This window comes from Delphinus delphis, chromosome 13, assembly GCF_949987515.2.
Source record: "Delphinus delphis chromosome 13, mDelDel1.2, whole genome shotgun sequence".
Taxonomy (NCBI): domain Eukaryota; kingdom Metazoa; phylum Chordata; class Mammalia; order Artiodactyla; family Delphinidae; genus Delphinus; species Delphinus delphis.
In genome coordinates, this window is record NC_082695.1 from 25,937,159 (window position 1) to 25,953,160 (window position 16,002).

The window sequence follows — 16,002 nt, forward strand, 5'->3', positions numbered from 1 at the left end:
AAGGTGGTTACCTGCATATGAACCTGACACCTACAGGCGTAAGCTCGAGATCCATTCTCCAGGCTTCTTCTCAGAGAACAGGTCAGTCAGACTGGGCAGGAGAAGGCACAGGGCACAGTAACCAGCAGCCCTCAGAGAGCTCGCCCAGAAATGCTCCTGAGCCTCTTGTATGCGGGGCGGGCTCTGCACTGGGAGGGAAAAGCCCTTTGGCCTCGTCGGGAGGCAGGCAAGCAGCATCCCAGAGTTCCTGGGGACCCAGGGATGGGGCGCTTGGTGTTCACAGACGGGCAGGAAACAGGGAGCAGCCGCCTGGCCACAGGAGCACCAGGCCCAAGGGCCGGAACCATGGCGGGCGGGGCAGTGACCTTGGGCAGAACCGCAGGGTGTGAGGCAGGTAAAAGCAGAGTGCTCGGGGGCAGGGGTGAGGCTGGAGTCCCTGCGTCCCTGTCCCCATGGTGTCCCACCCAGTGTGTGGCAGGGGAAGGCGCCTTGGGTATGGAAAACGGTTACGTGTGCACAACACCTGGTGGACAGGTGGACCCTCCAGAGTCCCCAGCAGAGGTCGAGCCCCCACACAGCGCTAACCAACCTGCAGCGAGGGGTGCTCAGCGGTCCAAATGCTTATGATCTATGAGTGCCAAGTATGGGCTAGGTGCTGGCCAGGGTTTGCCTCCTGCCAGGGCCCAGGTTCGATTCCTGGTCAGGGAACTAAGATCCTGTAAATAGTGCAGCGTGACCAAAAAAACCCCCCAAAAAACCACCACAAACTAAAAATAGAAATGATCACGGTGCCACGGCCCCCTGCAAACACCTGAGTGGATGTGAGCATGGGAAGCACCACAGTACGGCCCTGGCTATCCCACAACAGACAGCAAAGCGGGGCTGCATGTCCTGCAGATGGCAGACAGGTCCGGGCCAGGGTCTCCTTGTGCTCTGAGTCTCTACCTGCACCCTCCCCTCCACTGTCCACGGAGGGACAGCTCACAGGAGGGTGGGGACACCTTGCCTAGCAGGCACGTCACCCCAGAGCCCAGGATGAGGTCGGGAGCTGCGATCACTTAGAGGAAGAACTCGGAGCTAGAAGACATGAGAGGGGCCCTCCCATGTCCAGGGGAGCATCAGAGCCGCCGCCCCCGACGCAACCAAGCCCTGGGCCGCAGAGTGTCCTGGCTGCTCCTGTAAGCTCATCCACACAGAGACGGTCAGGCCTCCAAACACTGGGAGTCACAAGCCACTCGGCGGTGACCAAAGACACAACGAGGGCTTTGTGCTGACAAAGCTAGTTGAGCGGTGTTTGATCTGGGATGTATTTACTTTGGAAAACACGACAGCAGTCCGGCACCAAAGGTCACACTGAAGCCTGCTGGTGACTTTGGCCGATTCTGCCCCTGCAAAGTCAGTTCTCAGCAGCACAGAGGTGAGTAGGTTTCTAACGTTTCTGCCGATTATGAATTCTTATTTGAGGTGGTTAGAGATGGGTAACTGGTTTGCTTCCCTATCCAACTACATTCAAACGCTCTCTACACCATCTTAGAAAGGGTAAGAGGTTTTGTTAAGCTGCCTATGATAACATTCTGTCAGTTACACTAGTGGGACTGTCAGCCAACCGGGGAGGAGGGACTGCGCTAGGTTAAGGACCTGAACTGGGAATGGTGCTGGGGGCTGTGGGCGGGCACCCTAGTTCTGGGGCATCACAAATGGTTCAGAAAAATGACGTGTGTCATACACGCGCACACACACGTACGTAGAGAGACCTGGCGAGTCTGGAGACGCGGGTACAGGGTGGGTGTTCTCTGTGCTGTGCTTTCAACTCGTTTGTGAGCCTGAAGTTATTTCAACCTGAAGACTGTCCACAGCTCCATTACCCCCTCTCCGTCTGGGCCGGGAGACAGCAGCCAGGAGGGACGAGGGACCACAAAGCCCAGCCCCGCTCCACGCAGCCAGCCTGAGAAGGCGCCATAGGAAATGCCCATAAAAACAAACTTTTGAATGATTTCCCTTTAAAAAATACTGCTTCTCTTCAAAGATAGTAATCTGGATTTAAACACAACCTAGTGATAATTTTAAAGTATCTTCTTTAACTCTTGTGATACTAAATGGCAAAACAACAGGAAGATTTACCTTTCAGGTACCTAATTTTTTACCACATAAAATGAGATATATTATGAGATACCTTCTGCTTCCTCTGATGAGAGCATAATGCAAAGTGTTTTGGGCTTTTCATCGTGTAATACAGGAATAGGAAGAAGTACAAGAAGCTTCCACACGTACTATCTGAATACAGGAGCAAAAAGACACGAATGTTTTCAACCTCTGCCTCCCTATCTGGTCTCAGATTCCTTTTCCTGAACTCTTGTTTATTCAAGTTGGGTTTTTTAAAGCTTATTTTTTTTTTTTTTTTGTGCGGTATGCGGGCCTCTCACTGTTGTGGCCTCTCCCGTTGCGGAGCACAGGCTCCGGAAGCGCAAGCTCAGCGGCCATGGCTCACGGGCCCAGCCGCTCCGTGGCATGTGGGATCTTCCCGGACCAGGGCACGAACCCATGTCCCCTGCATCAGCAGGCGGACTCTCAACCACTGCGCCACCAGGGAAGCCCTTAAAGCTTATTTTAACCTAAGAAGGATACTTTCAAGTGTAGCCTAGCAAGAAGACCTCTTCTTTTCTCACTTTTTCAGTGTCTTGCCATCAATACCCACACCCAATTCTACCCAGAATCTGGGCCCGGTTCCGCCGGCAGCCACACACATTAGACACTGTGTCCTGAGTGCAGGCAACGTGTGTGGCAGCCTCGGCTACGGGCTGGGGGGAGGGAAGGGAACAGGAAAAGACAACAGACAGTTTTAAGTCAGAAACCATGTGACTTTCCCTCTCCAAAATGTCGTGATTAGAGGACTGTGCAAGCTGACTGTGTTAAGAGTGCTGCAGGGAAGAGCCGAGGTGGGGACTGGAGCAGGGACAATGGTGCTGGCACTCCAGGCCAAACGGGCAGAGCCCTGGACACAGGGAAGGGCTCCACTAACCAGGGTCTAATCTAGTCACTGGCACACTCAGGCAGGCTCAGCACCCCCGAAACGCACAATGCTCTGCGCGGGGAGCTGAGTCACCAAAGCCCCTGGTCCAGCACCGGCACCCAGAAGAGGCTCCGCTGAGAGTCACCGCCATTGCCAGCACACCATCTTCAGGCCTAACAAGTCCCAATATTTACCTAACAGGAGCCAGTGATTCTTACCTGGCCTGGAGGGGAAGCAGACATTCTGGTCCTCAAAAACGTACCAGATGGTCACACACATGACAAACCTGACAAGACACTCTCCTCTTTCTGAGGTGATTAGAAGGGATGCTGGGATCCTGCATGACTGAGCAGCAGTATAAACACCTGCTGTCACTGTCCTGGACACACAGAAGCATCGAATAATAGCTCATTTCCCAGGATGCAATTCACAACCAGGAAGGAAGCAAGAGAAGGACAAAGCCGTCTAGCAGCCAAACTGACGTGACAGAGGGAGGAATGGGAGACAGATGGCTCATCCCACAGTATCTGTTAAAAACGTGCCTTGTTTACTTATATAGAAAGAGCGCCCCTCAGGCCTTCAGTAAGAGCTTTCTGACAGCACCCTCACCTAGACCCTATACACCTGGTGAGACTATTTGTAACCCCAGCCAGAAACACTTCAGTGGGAGAGCTCTAGTCCCTCCTGACAGCAGTGGGAGCCGACTGACAGACACAAGGAGAAAACGTACACCTGCAGCGAGTTGTACCCTCATCCCTCATGGCTGCAGGAAGACTGGCACCTACCATGTCCACTGGGTCCCCAGGTGATCCCTGCACTGCAGACACAGTCCAAATCACACAGATTAAACCACCCCAAATAACTGCTAGCACAGGAGGAGGAGCCTCAGCCTGCATGGCGCCCCCCCCCGCCCCCCACCTGGCAGTGTCCTTGTGAGCCGTGCTTTACTGCACATGGGCCCCCATCCGGCTGGGGTACCTGTGTGCCTCCAGGGCCCACCCAATATGTCATTTGAGGAAGGGACACAAAGTTCAGTGAATGAATGAAAAGGAAACTCCCTGGGGCCCCTGAGCCCTATGGTTTTGCACACTTTCAACAAGGGGTTCTGATCTGGGCCCAGGGGTCCTCCAGGCAGGTTCATGAAGCCACATAAAATGTCAGGCGTCTGTTTTATCTTCAGCAGATCCTAAAATGGTTAGAGACTGGCACCCATGGGGCCCCTCCTGGGTTGTGGCCGGGGGCCTGCAGAGGTGTGTGTGTGAGTGTGTGGGGCAGGGAGGGGGCAGTCTGCCAGGCTGCCCTCACCACGTCCTGCTCTCCCTCCAGCTCCAGCTCCGCCAGAATGCAGCACCTGCTGCACTCTCTCGTGGTGTCCCTCCTCCTGGCATCCGTGTGTGGGAAACTCGGCCCTCGGGGTCAGCTTGATAGCGGAGGGGGAGACCCCGAGTCTGTGGACCCCCGGTGGGGGCAGCTGAAAAGTGGAAACCTGAGCAGACCCCTCCTGCCTGCCGACTTCCACAAGGAGAACACAGTCACCAACGAGTGGATCGTGGACGGGGAAGAGGACGAGGACTACCTGGACCTGGAGAAGATCTTCGGGGAGGATGACGACTACATCGACGTCGTGGACGCAGTCTCGCCCGTGGACCCTGGGACTGGCGCCGGCAGCGTGCTCCAGCTCTTCCCGGGCAAGAGCCGCATCCAGCGGCTCAACCTCCTCAACGCCAAGTTCGCCTTAGACCTCTACCGGGCGCTGAAGGAGCGGGTCGGTGCCTCAGACAATGTCTTCCTGGCGCCCGTAGGTGTGTCCACAGCCATGGCCATGCTCTCCCTGGGCCTGCGGGGGGACACCCACGAGCAGGTACACGCTGCCCTGCGCTTCACCGACTTCATCAACGCCAGCACCACATACGAGCTGGGCACCGTCCACAACCTGTTCCGGAAGCTGACCCACCGCCTCTTCCGGAGGAATTTCGGGTACACGCTGCGGTCCGTCAGTGACCTGTACATTCAGAAGCAAGTTCAAGTCCTGGACGACTTCAGAGCCAAGGTCCGACAGTACTACTTTGCCGAGGTCTGGGCGGCTGACTTCTCTGATCCCGCCTTCATCTCCCAAACCAACCAGCACATCTCGCGGCTCACCAAGGGCCTCATAAGAGACGTGCTGGAGGACGTGGACCCCGCGACTCAGATGATGCTCCTGAACTGCATCTACTTTAAAGGTAAGAGGTGGCGACATTTCTCAGGGCAGACGCGCGGGCGCTCTCAGCTCACAGGTGGGCCGAACTGCAGACTCTACCTCCATTCCCCTGGGAAACCCAGACACGAGGTCAGCTCGCAGGGACAGGGAAGGTCCTGATGAGGTGACAGCACAGCTGACCCTTAGAAACCCTACGCTTTACGCCTCGCCACAGCCTTGAGAGACCGCCACTGTTATGAGTGTCTCCATTTTACAGACAGGGAATTAAAATGCTGCTCTGGGGAGATGGCGGTAAGGGGCAGAGCCAAGCTCCAGCCTCTGTTAGATCAGAATAATGCAAAAACCTTTCTAGCATCAGGTCAACCTGGATCTGAGCTTTTTCGTTTCCCTTCTCAATGGACAAAAGGCTGAAGACAGGTTCACCCTGGGTAACTGACATTCACACCCCCACTCCTTTCCAGGCAGGTGGGAGCGGGGAAATCAACCCTTATGTCTAGAGCAACTGTTCCAGGCCAGCACCAAGCACCAAGGCACTTCCTAAGGAGGACCCCTCCCCCACCGCCAACCACCCACACGCGCGCGCGCGCACACACACACAGACACACACACACACACACAGAGCCCCGGGACTCTAGAGATAAATGGGCACGGGTCTGTAAATACCAGGCCTCGCTTCTAAAATGCCCTGGTGATGGGGCTTCCCTGGTGGCGCAGTGGTTGAGAGTCTGCCTGCCGATGCAGGGGACACGGGTTCGTGCCCCGGTCCGGGAAGATCCCACATGCTACGGAGCGGCTGGGCCCGTGAGCCATGGCCGCTGAGCCTGCGTGTCTGGAGCCTGTGCTCCGCAATGGGAGAGGCCGCAACAGTGAGAGGCCCGCGTACCGCAAAAAAAAAAAAAAAAAAGCCCTGGTGAGACCTGAGCCAAGAGAAACCTCTACTGCCCTCCACCTGCCCAGCAAGCCGAGGGCAGACATGAGGAGTGGGGTCACTGCACACTAGTGCGGTGACACGCAACCACTCTCCCCTCTGCCACCAAGGACTAGTGGGCACCGGCCAGGTCAGTCCCGGGAGGCCACGTTCCCTGGTTGGTCAGCTCCAGCACGGTTTACGGCGGGGTCCAGGGAGCCCCTCTCCTGGAAGTGGCTGAGGGGCAGTGGGGCCAGAGCACTCCGTGCCCAAGCCGAGGCCCCCAGCGGCTGTGCGGAATGCTGCCAAAGGGCAAAGCAGGGGGAGGGAGCCAAGACAGGAGGAAGGGTTCAGAGGCTGAGCCAGACCCCTGGCTCCCCCGACGCCAGGCACAACGCCAGCCTCGCCGTGGGCAGGTCCAGGCCGAGGCTCCAACAAGCCCGTGACAGGCACACGGGACATGCTCAGTGAACACACACATGTCCTTTCATCCCTGGCTGGCGGCACAGGTTTGGGAATGAAAACTGGAGGTCAGCCCTGCTCTCACTCCCCTATCCATGTGGCCTCGCAAGTCCCACTGTTACATGCTCAGTGGGTTTGATGTTGCCAGTGACACTTGAGAGCAATTTCCCGTGTTCAGGGGTGACTTTGACAGTGAGTGGGAGACCCCTGGGTGGCACCAAGGCCCTCAGCCCTCAGCCCTGCCAGCCTGTGGGCATGGCGACTTCCAGAGCCTCTGCCTCAGCACAGTCAGTATTCAGAGCAGGCAGGGACACGTCCCAACATGGGAACCAGGGTCACGAGGACGGCAAACGTGGCAGCAGGGCACATGAATCCTTGCCCACACACCGGAAGGCTTGCTGGATCAGGGCTGGGAGTCAGAGAGGTGAAACGCCAGCAGCACCAGCTCTCACGGGTGCATATCACAACAGAGTATGGATGTGTAACTCTTAGCTCTAGCTCCCAAATCTCTGTCACTACTTTGATTTTAATTTCAAATGTTACGAGCACTCTGTAAAACACAGTGAAAACAGAGGTTAGGCCTCAAGAGCAAAGGAAGGAGAGAACCCGGGAGAGGCGGGGTGGCTGCAGCAAACCTGGGAAAGCCATGGCTGGAGCCCAGGGGAAAGGGGGTCTCCCCCAGGGCAAATGGCACAATCTGGGGGAGGGGAGAGGCCAGGGACACCGCTCACACCCACCATGCACAGGGTGGCCCCCTGCAGAGAGCTGCTTAGATGCCTGCCTCACGGGGCTGAGCAGCCCTGGACCCAGACCAGAGGCGGGCGGGCACTGCTGTTACGCCTCCCCCAGGAACCTCCTGCTTTTCTGACCCCCTGTGCCCCACCCACCAGCTGGAAACCTTGAACAGGTCACTTGGCTTCTCCCCTCGGCTTGCTCATCTGTGAGATGGGGGTGGTGAAAGCCCCACCCCTCACAGTTGCTAGGAGACGAGGTAGCACAGGAAGGGGCTGGAGGAGGCCTGGCACATGACCAGTCTCACCAGTGGGCGGGCAGCCCTCACTTCCAGTTACTAGCATCTTAGAGCCACAAAGACATGTTCCCACTCGGGCACACAAAGCTGCCCCGAAATCCAAAGTGAAGGTGGCAATGGCAGTGCTGCCTCCCCAGGCATCCAGCCAGTCCTCACAGAGCTGATGGGAGCTCAGGGCCCTCATCTAACAGAGAGACATGCAGAGGCCCAGGCAAGGCAAGTGATGTGCTATTTAATGTCAGGATCTAACCCAGCATTCACCTGGTCTATTCACCCCATCTGCCCTCATCCGCTTCCTACGAGAAGCCTCTAAAACAGTGATTCTCAGTGTGGCGGCGGGCCAGACCAGCACACTGGTCTGGCACACTGGTCTCAGTGTGGTCCCCAGACCAGCAGCATCAGTATTGCCTGGGAACCAGTGAGAAACTTAAACTCCTGGCCCAAACCAGACCTGTGGGTTCATACGGTGGGGGTGGGCCATGCAGCCTGTTTGAACAAACCCTCTAAGAAAGCATTTAAACAAAAGCCCATTCCTGCTGACCTCACAGGGTCCTGGGTGAACAAATTCCCAGCGGAAATGACACACAACCACAACTTCCGGCTGAATGAGCGAGAGGTGGTCAAAGTCCCCATGATGCAGACCAAGGGGTCCTTCCTGGCGGCAAGCGACCAGGAGCTGGACTGCGATGTCCTGCGGCTGGAGTACATGGGGGGCATCAGCATGCTGGTGGTGGTCCCGCACAAGCTGTCCGGGATGAAGACCCTCGAGGCCCAGCTGAAGCCCCAAGTGGTGGAGAGATGGCAGAAGAGCATGACAAACAGGTGCCTCTGGGGCCAGGGGACTGGGGGCCCAAGGATGCTGGGGCTGCAGTCACTTTAGGGAAAGGGGCATGTGCCCCATGGGCCGCTGTGACTTCAGCCCGAACTTTCCGCTCGGTGAGAGGAGACCAGAGAGCGTTGGTGAGAAATGCACCTGTACTCTGTGATGTGGGGGCAGGAGCAACCCGGCTGTGCCACACACTTGCCCTGACCCCCTGGGGTCACTTGCTGTGGGCCTAGAACCAAGACAAGCCCCCAACCCAGTTTGAGAAGCCTCGAGGTCCTCCAAATCCCCTCAGGGCGTCACTTACCATCTCACAGTCAGGACCACAGGTTGCGCTGCTGGATCAGCGCAGGAAGGACGCACACGTCACCTCCCTGTCTTCCTGGATCCCGCCAGGCCCGAGTTAACAGCTGAACCTGGTCTGGGCCTCCTTTCAGGACCAGGATACAAGGAAATGCAACTGAGGGACAGGCAGGCTCTTAGGGGCAGGTCTGTCCAGGCAGCTGGGCAGGCATCAAGCCCTGTCATTTTCTCCTTTAAACCTGTTCCGTACCAGCCTCCTTCCTAACCTCACTGCCCACGACCTTCACCCTGAGCCAGCGGGGGCCTGACCAGCCTGCCATCCCATGCTCCGTCTACCTGCCACCAGCCACCAGGCAGCATCCCCACCTCCCTCTTCCTGTGAACTCTCTGTGGATCCCCACCCACAGGATGCAGCCCGCTCGCTGCCCAGCCTGGCCCACACGCTGCTCTGCTCTCCCCTGCCCTCCTGCCCAGAGTCCTGCACTCCCTCCAGCAGGCCCTGCTCAGGGCCCCCAGATCTTGTTCCCCCTCCTCCAGGATGGCCCAGTGGTTAGGCCTGTTCTTGTCACTCGGACGCTAACAGGCGGTCTTTACGCTTTGCTGCTTCACGTATGGGGTCCTGGCGCACCAAGAGGGAAGGAAGCTCCTGAGAAGGGGGCGCGTCTGGCGTCTTAGCCCCACAAGCGCCGTCAAGGATGGAGAACGCTAGCACTGGCTGGTACAGAAAGCACTCTGTTTTTAAGTGCACTGACCTGCACTTCAGCTCCTTAAACAGTAAAATACCAAATGCCTGAAAGCAGGGACCCAAGTGAGAGAATGATGTCAGATGTCTGAGCCATAAGCCAGTAACAGCTCTGCCCCCTGGCTGGTAGGACACAAACCATACAGTACCGAGGACATGACTGCACAGCAGTAACCATGCCTCAATTCTGAGTGCTGGGATTACAATGGGATGGTCTTTCCAAAATCCTCCACTGGCAGGACGAGGATATGCATTTTAAGAAGTGTTGTGTCAATCCTGTGGTACACGGACTGGAGGCGGGTGTGTGTGTTTATGGACGTTTAAGGGGAAACGTGATTCCTCTGCAACTTGCAGTCAGTAGAACCAGCCCTTCTCTTCCCTACCAGGACACGGGAAGTACTCCTGCCCAAGTTCAAGCTAGAAAAGGACTACAACCTGGTGGAGGCCCTGCGGTCCCTGGGGGTCACAGCGCTGTTCGACAGGAACAGCAATATGACGGGGATCTCGGACCAGAGGATTGTCATCGACCTGGTAATGCCCGTCCTCTGCCCATCCCCATCCCGCCCCAGGTCTGCCCCCCTTGGAGCCCCTGCTGATACCAGAGAGAAGGCAGGTGCCCAGGAGCACCCCGGCCCAGCAGGCCTACTATGGCAGAGGCCCCAGAGCATGAGCAGGGAGTTCTAGGGTCACGGTCCTGCCCGCAGAGCGCTGTGGGCAGCCCTGAGTGGCCATGGTGCACAGTGCCAAGGTGGCACCATTCACACCACACTCAGCTGATGCGTGAGGACTGAGTCCCAAGGGCCATCCTGCCCAGCCACGTCGATGCCTCCCCTGCGCTCGCTTGGTCCCTTCCCTGAAGAACACGAGACTACCCCCCCTTACCCGTCTGTGAGTGACCACCGCTATCTGATAGCTTCCCTTTTGTCCTGACACAGTTCAAGCACCAAGGCACCATCATGGTGGACGAGGAGGGTACGCAGGCCGCGGCCGTGACCACTGTGGGGTTCATGCCATTGTCCACCCAGGTCCGCTTCAGCGTCGACCGGCCCTTCCTTTTCCTTGTGTATGAGCACCGCACGGGCTGCCTGCTCTTCCTGGGCCGGGTCGCCAACCCCACCAGGTCTTAGCGGTGGAGGCCGGGGCGTCTCGAGTGCTCTGGGGCAACCGCAATTCCATTTCCCTTCCAACAACGACCACGAGGAGCTCGGGCGGTGACCCCGTGGCTCAGGCCACCTTTCTGGGAGACATGGACGAAGGACCGCGATGCTTGCCACCATCAGGGCTGCACAGCCCAGAGGTCACCGCAGCTGCAGCGCGGCAGTTGTCTCCTAGAGGATGTTGGCGCCAGACAGACCAACTCCCTTCACCTCTCACAGCAAACCCCTCCCCGGGCCCAGCATCCCCCCTCCTCCACTCTGTCACCCAAAGCCTTTCCCCCCCAGGGCTTCCCACCTGACAGGGAACATGGGCAGGAGCTGCCCCCTCCCCAGAGTGCTGACAGCGAGCCCCCTCCCCAAGGCCCAGGGTGCCCTGGCCTCCGGCTCAGTCCTCGCAATGCCCAACCTCCTGAATTGAGGCTAAATGTCTCTGCACCTGCTTTCACCTCACGGCCGCCCAGAGGATGGCATGTACCCGTAGCCATGCCTTCCACCCTAGAGATAAATAAATATTGCCACTTTTACTGGGTATAATTCTACTTTTATAAGGTCAAATAACTAAAAAAGGCCACATTCAAAATAGTTGACACCCCAGCAGTGCTAGACATCGACAGAGTGACCTGAGTGCCCAACAGTGACCCAGAGCAGGCACGTCCTCGGGCTCGGATGTGGCAGTGCTGCTGCATCCTGGGGGCGGGGGGGGGGGGGCGTGGATGGAGCTGCCTGGGGGCTCCGGAAACACCAGTCTGTATGTGCGGCACACGCTTCAGCTTCCATCCCCAGACACAGGGAGACCCTCAGACGTGCCTGTGGTGCGTCTGGTTCGAGAAAACGGGTGACATCCGAGGACTATATTTCTGGACCCTTGATTCCGGGGCAAGACCAGTGGAATCCACACAGGCTGCTCAGGAAGAAGAGCGCAAGGCCTCCGCAGTGTGGGGCGGGGGACAGCGCCGGGGGCTTCACAACTGCCACGCGTGTGGCCGTCAGACTGGGACCCCACGGGCCCACAGTGGGCAGTGGGCTGGGGTCGAAGCCTGGTTGGCCTGACTCCACAGAGGGCTTCTGACCCAGCGAGACTGACACAGTCACAGGCAGCAAAGGGGTGCAAGAATGCTCCCCGATGTGGAGGCTGGGTTATCCCCATCCTCACACCAACCTGGGGCTTCCACTGTTACAGAGGAGGCGCGCTCAGCCACAGGCCTGAGTCCCACCCCGGCCCTGCTTTCACCCCTCACCCTCTCCCCCTGCCCCCTCCCCACTGCCTGAGCCAGGGCCCGTCCAGTGTCTGCCACCCAGGGCAGGGGGGCCTTTCCCTGTCATCCCTCTTGCCCTCGCAGGGAACCTGGGCTTGCTGACCACCCTCTCCAAGTACTCCTCTATTCTGAGTCAACACTGTCCTCCCCTGGGCTTGTCTGACACTTCTGGTCTTGCTGCTGGTTCCTCTGGCTCCTCCCCCACACCCCCATGTGCATCTCAAGACTCCACCTTCAGCCCTTCCCCACATCCCCCACCCAGAAGGCATGAAGACACGTGGCCCAGGCTCCTCTTCGACTCCCAAGGGTCAGAGAGCTCCAGCCCCTCAATCTGCTCAGAATGCCCTTGGGCCCCCTTCAGAAACGAGGTGCCTCCATGCAGCAGATATGAACCCAGAGCACAGGCCTGCGCCAGGCTGCCTGGGTTCCACTCCCGGCTCTGGCACTTTGAGGCAAGTTCTGTGCCTCAGTCTCCTGTCTGTGAAACAGGGATAACACAGTCCCTATCCTGCAGGCTGTTGTGAGGATGAAGTGGGTTACTGTCTCGAAGGGGTTCAGGTCAGTGCCTGGGTTACCACTTCCAGCCCAGGGGTCCCTAACTGGGGGCCTACCTGGGCCCCTCCCCCTTCCCTTCCTGAGGTGAAGTACAAACCCTTGAGGACAGACACCATCTCTACGAGGAAGAGGGAGCAGCTTTCACACAGGTCTATGACTGAAAGTGTTAGTCCCCAAACATCCTTTTACAGGCACCAAGAGAATAACCTGTCCAAGGCCACACAAGCTGCAAGTGGTCCGGGTGCCCGGCCGAGTGGAGTGCATGGACATTTTCCACGCTTTGTGACAGCAGGGCAACTATGTCTCCAGCTATAGGTTCAAGCAATGGAATCAGTGACATTTCTGAAGAGCATCACAGAGTCACAGGACAAAGACTACCAAACGCAGGCAGGAAGGAGCCTCGGAGGCCATGTGAGCTGGCGCCCCCACCCCAGGCTCCCAAGATCACTGATAAGGGAACAGCTGCATTAGGGCAGAAACCCATGCTTCCTGCCCAGACCCACTGCCACGTCCACTCAACTAAGTCACTGAAGACACTGTGTCATCGAAAAATCCAAAACAGAGTATCTTTTTCTTTAAAATAAAAAATTAAAAAAAGAATTTTTTTAAAGTATAAAACGTTCAAGCAAACAAACAAAAAAACTATGGAAGTTAGTTTCTCCCAGAAGGTCCAGGGTTAGGGTGAGGGCTAGAACCAGAGAGCAGAGGCAAGAACCATGGCATCTGGGCTCTGTGTTGAGCAACAGAATCAAATATTTGTTTTCTCCTCCACAATATAACCATTAACTTGTTGACACGACGATACTTATTCCGTTCATGTAAAGGTCACTGTATTGGAGGAGACACGGGTGTTTCAGGTGAGCATGTGCTAGCCTATCACTGCTAACATATCTACCTGCCCTGACGCGCCAGCCCCACAGAAAGTCACCCCATCTTTTTGAGACACTCTGCTGGCAGAGCAGGTGCGGAGAGACTGGGACACTCTCCCAGGACCCCACATGCAGGGCCAGGAGTCCAACTCCGGCCCCAGTGACCCTAAAACTGGTGTGCCCCCAACCAAACCTACAAGTCATCGCTCCCCCAAAGTGCAAGTGTCCCCTATAGACTTCTTCCATGCATTTATTAAACTCCAAACAACAACCGCCAAGCACACTTACAAGCTCACAGGCATACACACGGGTCAGAGAACTGTGGGGCTCAAATATCCCAGAACTCGTTAACTTGAGAGGCCCCCTGGGCGTGCTCCCTGTCTACCAAACCTGCTCTCCATGGAGCCCTCCACGGGCCAAGGACTTCATGCCCCTCGCCCTTCCCTCCAGGCCAACAAAGTGTCCTCGTGGCGCTTCTCAATGCACTGTGCGCGAGTCGACGTCAACCATGACGTCTTTAGAAACCGACCTGTGGGTGCTGGTGTAAACCGGCAGGGTCCCAGCAACCCACAGGCCCTCGAGGGGCTGTGGGGGCCCTGACCGCAGGGAGAGGTGGGAGGGCTCCCGGGGAAAGTGGGAGGCATGAGGCAAGCCCAAGCTCCAACCCTGCAGCACGCTTGGGGAGAGATGCTGTCCTGGAGCCCGGCTGAGTCAGCCACCTTCGGGGGAGGGAGAAGGGGACAGGCAGAGGGTGGGGGTGGCCCGAGACGGAACCCCACCCCCCCACCCCAGCCATAGTCCGCGACTATCAGTCTCACTATCAGAGCCAGGGATGATAAGCCAGTTAGCTGCCGGTTCTCATCCGCCTTGGCCGGCTGACACTGGACTCCCAACGGTCCCCAGACTCAAATGACAAATGCCCACAGAAGCAGAGACCGAAACTACTTTGCAGAGATAGGAGAGGGCTCCCCAACCGCCCACCAGGCCTCGACGCCCCTGGGTCACCGCAGCCGGAGGTCAACCTCTCCACGTGCAGGGACACCCACGTAAATGCTCGAACGAAGAAGGAGAACTGGAGGCGGAAGCAGGGGCTTAAGCAGAAGGCAGGCTAAGTGGGAGCTCGAGAATCACCAATGAAACAAAGCCGGGCGCGGGCCTGGCTCAGGTCTGGCAGCTGGGAACGCCTGGGCCGGGAAAAGTGACATCCGTAAGGGGCATTTGGGAAGAAGTGGCCGCAGGCTGAGACAGGACAAGACGGACGGCCCTTGACTGCGGCAGTGCTGCGGCAGAGACAGGCCTGAGCCATCCCCGACAGGGCACCAAGGGCTGCAGCCCCAAGGCCCAGGCACCAACCAGAGGCCCCAGGCTCACTATGGGGGGTTGGGGGTGGGGGGAGGGGTTGGAAGCAGCACCTGCAGGCCATAGTCAGAGGCACCTGAGCCGGGTGGGAGCTCAGGGAAAACCTAAGTCAGACCCCGACACCCGAGGAACGGGCAGTAGAGTCCTGGTCAGCTGGCCAGGGGTTCGGTCAAGCATGGAGAAAGGGGGCGAGGCAGCAAGGCCACAGCAGGCACATGCCCACGGGGCAGTCGCGGAAGATCGAAGACACAGCCACAGCTGCAGGATCCCTGCAGCCTCAGAACAGCACCTTTCAGGGAACTCGCTGCAGGTCTCTGGGCAGCACTCAGCACGAGCACCGCACCTGAGTCCGAGACACCAATGGGCGGGTACTTACCACAGCGATCACGGGGATGAGGACGCCCAGGTTCCCCGCGCTGCTGGAGGCCTGGAGGAGAACAGAACTGAGTCACTGATGAGCCCGCGCTTCTTTCATTGAAAAGGAAAAAAAAAAGACCTGACACAGTGTCATGAAAACTGAAATTCCTTAACCTACACGAAACAATGAAAAAGATATACAGAGAAACATATATAAAGATGCATCATCTTAACAGCAAAAGAGGGAAACAATTTGAATGTCAAACAGGAGAAGGATTACATAAACCGTGACAACTCTGCACAAATATCACAAGCTGTTACAGAGACTGCGCTCTGAAAAGCACTGTCACCTTAAAAAGTGCCCAGATCAAACGTTAAATGTAGGAAAGTATGCTCTCACACAGTGCCAACTACGTAAAATAAATAGATTTGCATAAAACACCTAGGAGAAAGTCTGTCAAAAGGTTAACGACGATTGGATCTAAGGAGAGAAATTTTTACTATTTATAGGTTTCTGTATCTTTTCTATAATGAATACACATTCTTTCCAAGTCTGGGAAAATTTGGGGGTTACTTAAAAATAACTAAGTAGGGCTTCCCTGGTGGCACAGTGGTTGAGAGTCTGCCTGCCGATGCAGGGGACACAGGTTCGTGCCCCAGTCCAGGAAGATCCCACATGCCGCGGAGCGGCTGGGCCTGTGAGCCATGGCCACTGAGCCTGCGCGTCCGGAGCCTGTGCTCCACAACGGGAGAGGCCACAACAGTGAGAGGCCCGCGTACCGCAAAAAAAAAAAAAAACTAAGTAAAAAGTCAGCCACCTGGCCAGACACATGAGGAGCAGCCCGGCTCGGGAAGCCCAGCTGCTCAGTTGACCATGAGGGCATCGACTGCCCACCGCAGCAGGGCTGCTCCATCTTCAGGGATGAACAGGGTCAGGACAGCTTGCCGAGGCCCCATGGCCGCGCAGGGGTG

The 16,002-nt window shown here is 57.2% G+C and overlaps 2 protein-coding genes across 5 annotated transcripts in view; one reads left to right on the top strand and one right to left on the bottom strand.

The window, feature by feature from the left end:
- The window catches only part of PI4KA (phosphatidylinositol 4-kinase alpha), a 94,947-nt gene that overhangs the window by 32,361 nt on the left and 46,584 nt on the right, over nucleotides 1-16,002 (bottom strand). For all 4 annotated transcript variants that reach the window (XM_060028499.1, XM_060028497.1, XM_060028498.2 and 1 more), the window contains one exon: nucleotides 15,050-15,100. In XM_060028499.1, coding sequence (XP_059884482.1) covers nucleotides 15,050-15,100 — 51 coding nt within the window. The remainder of the gene's footprint in view (nucleotides 1-15,049; nucleotides 15,101-16,002) is intronic.
- On the top strand, nucleotides 1,299-11,168 carry SERPIND1 (serpin family D member 1). The gene is made up of 5 exons (XM_060028501.1): nucleotides 1,299-1,417; nucleotides 4,337-5,232; nucleotides 8,158-8,431; nucleotides 9,864-10,008; nucleotides 10,413-11,168. Exons 2-5 carry the CDS (start codon nucleotides 4,353-4,355, stop codon nucleotides 10,602-10,604), a joined length of 1,491 nt encoding a protein of 496 aa, XP_059884484.1. The 5' UTR covers nucleotides 1,299-1,417; nucleotides 4,337-4,352; the 3' UTR covers nucleotides 10,605-11,168.

Bases quoted from the DNA above. Each gene is read 5' to 3' on its own strand.
- SERPIND1 (XM_060028501.1), top strand. From the start codon at position 4,353: ATGCAGCACCTGCTGCACTCTCTCGTGGTGTCCCTCCTCCTGGCATCC. The intron at 8,432-9,863 runs GTGCCTCTGGGG...CTTCCCTACCAG, and splicing joins CAGAAGAGCATGACAAACAG to GACACGGGAAGTACTCCTGC. The intron at 10,009-10,412 runs GTAATGCCCGTC...GTCCTGACACAG, and splicing joins AGAGGATTGTCATCGACCTG to TTCAAGCACCAAGGCACCAT.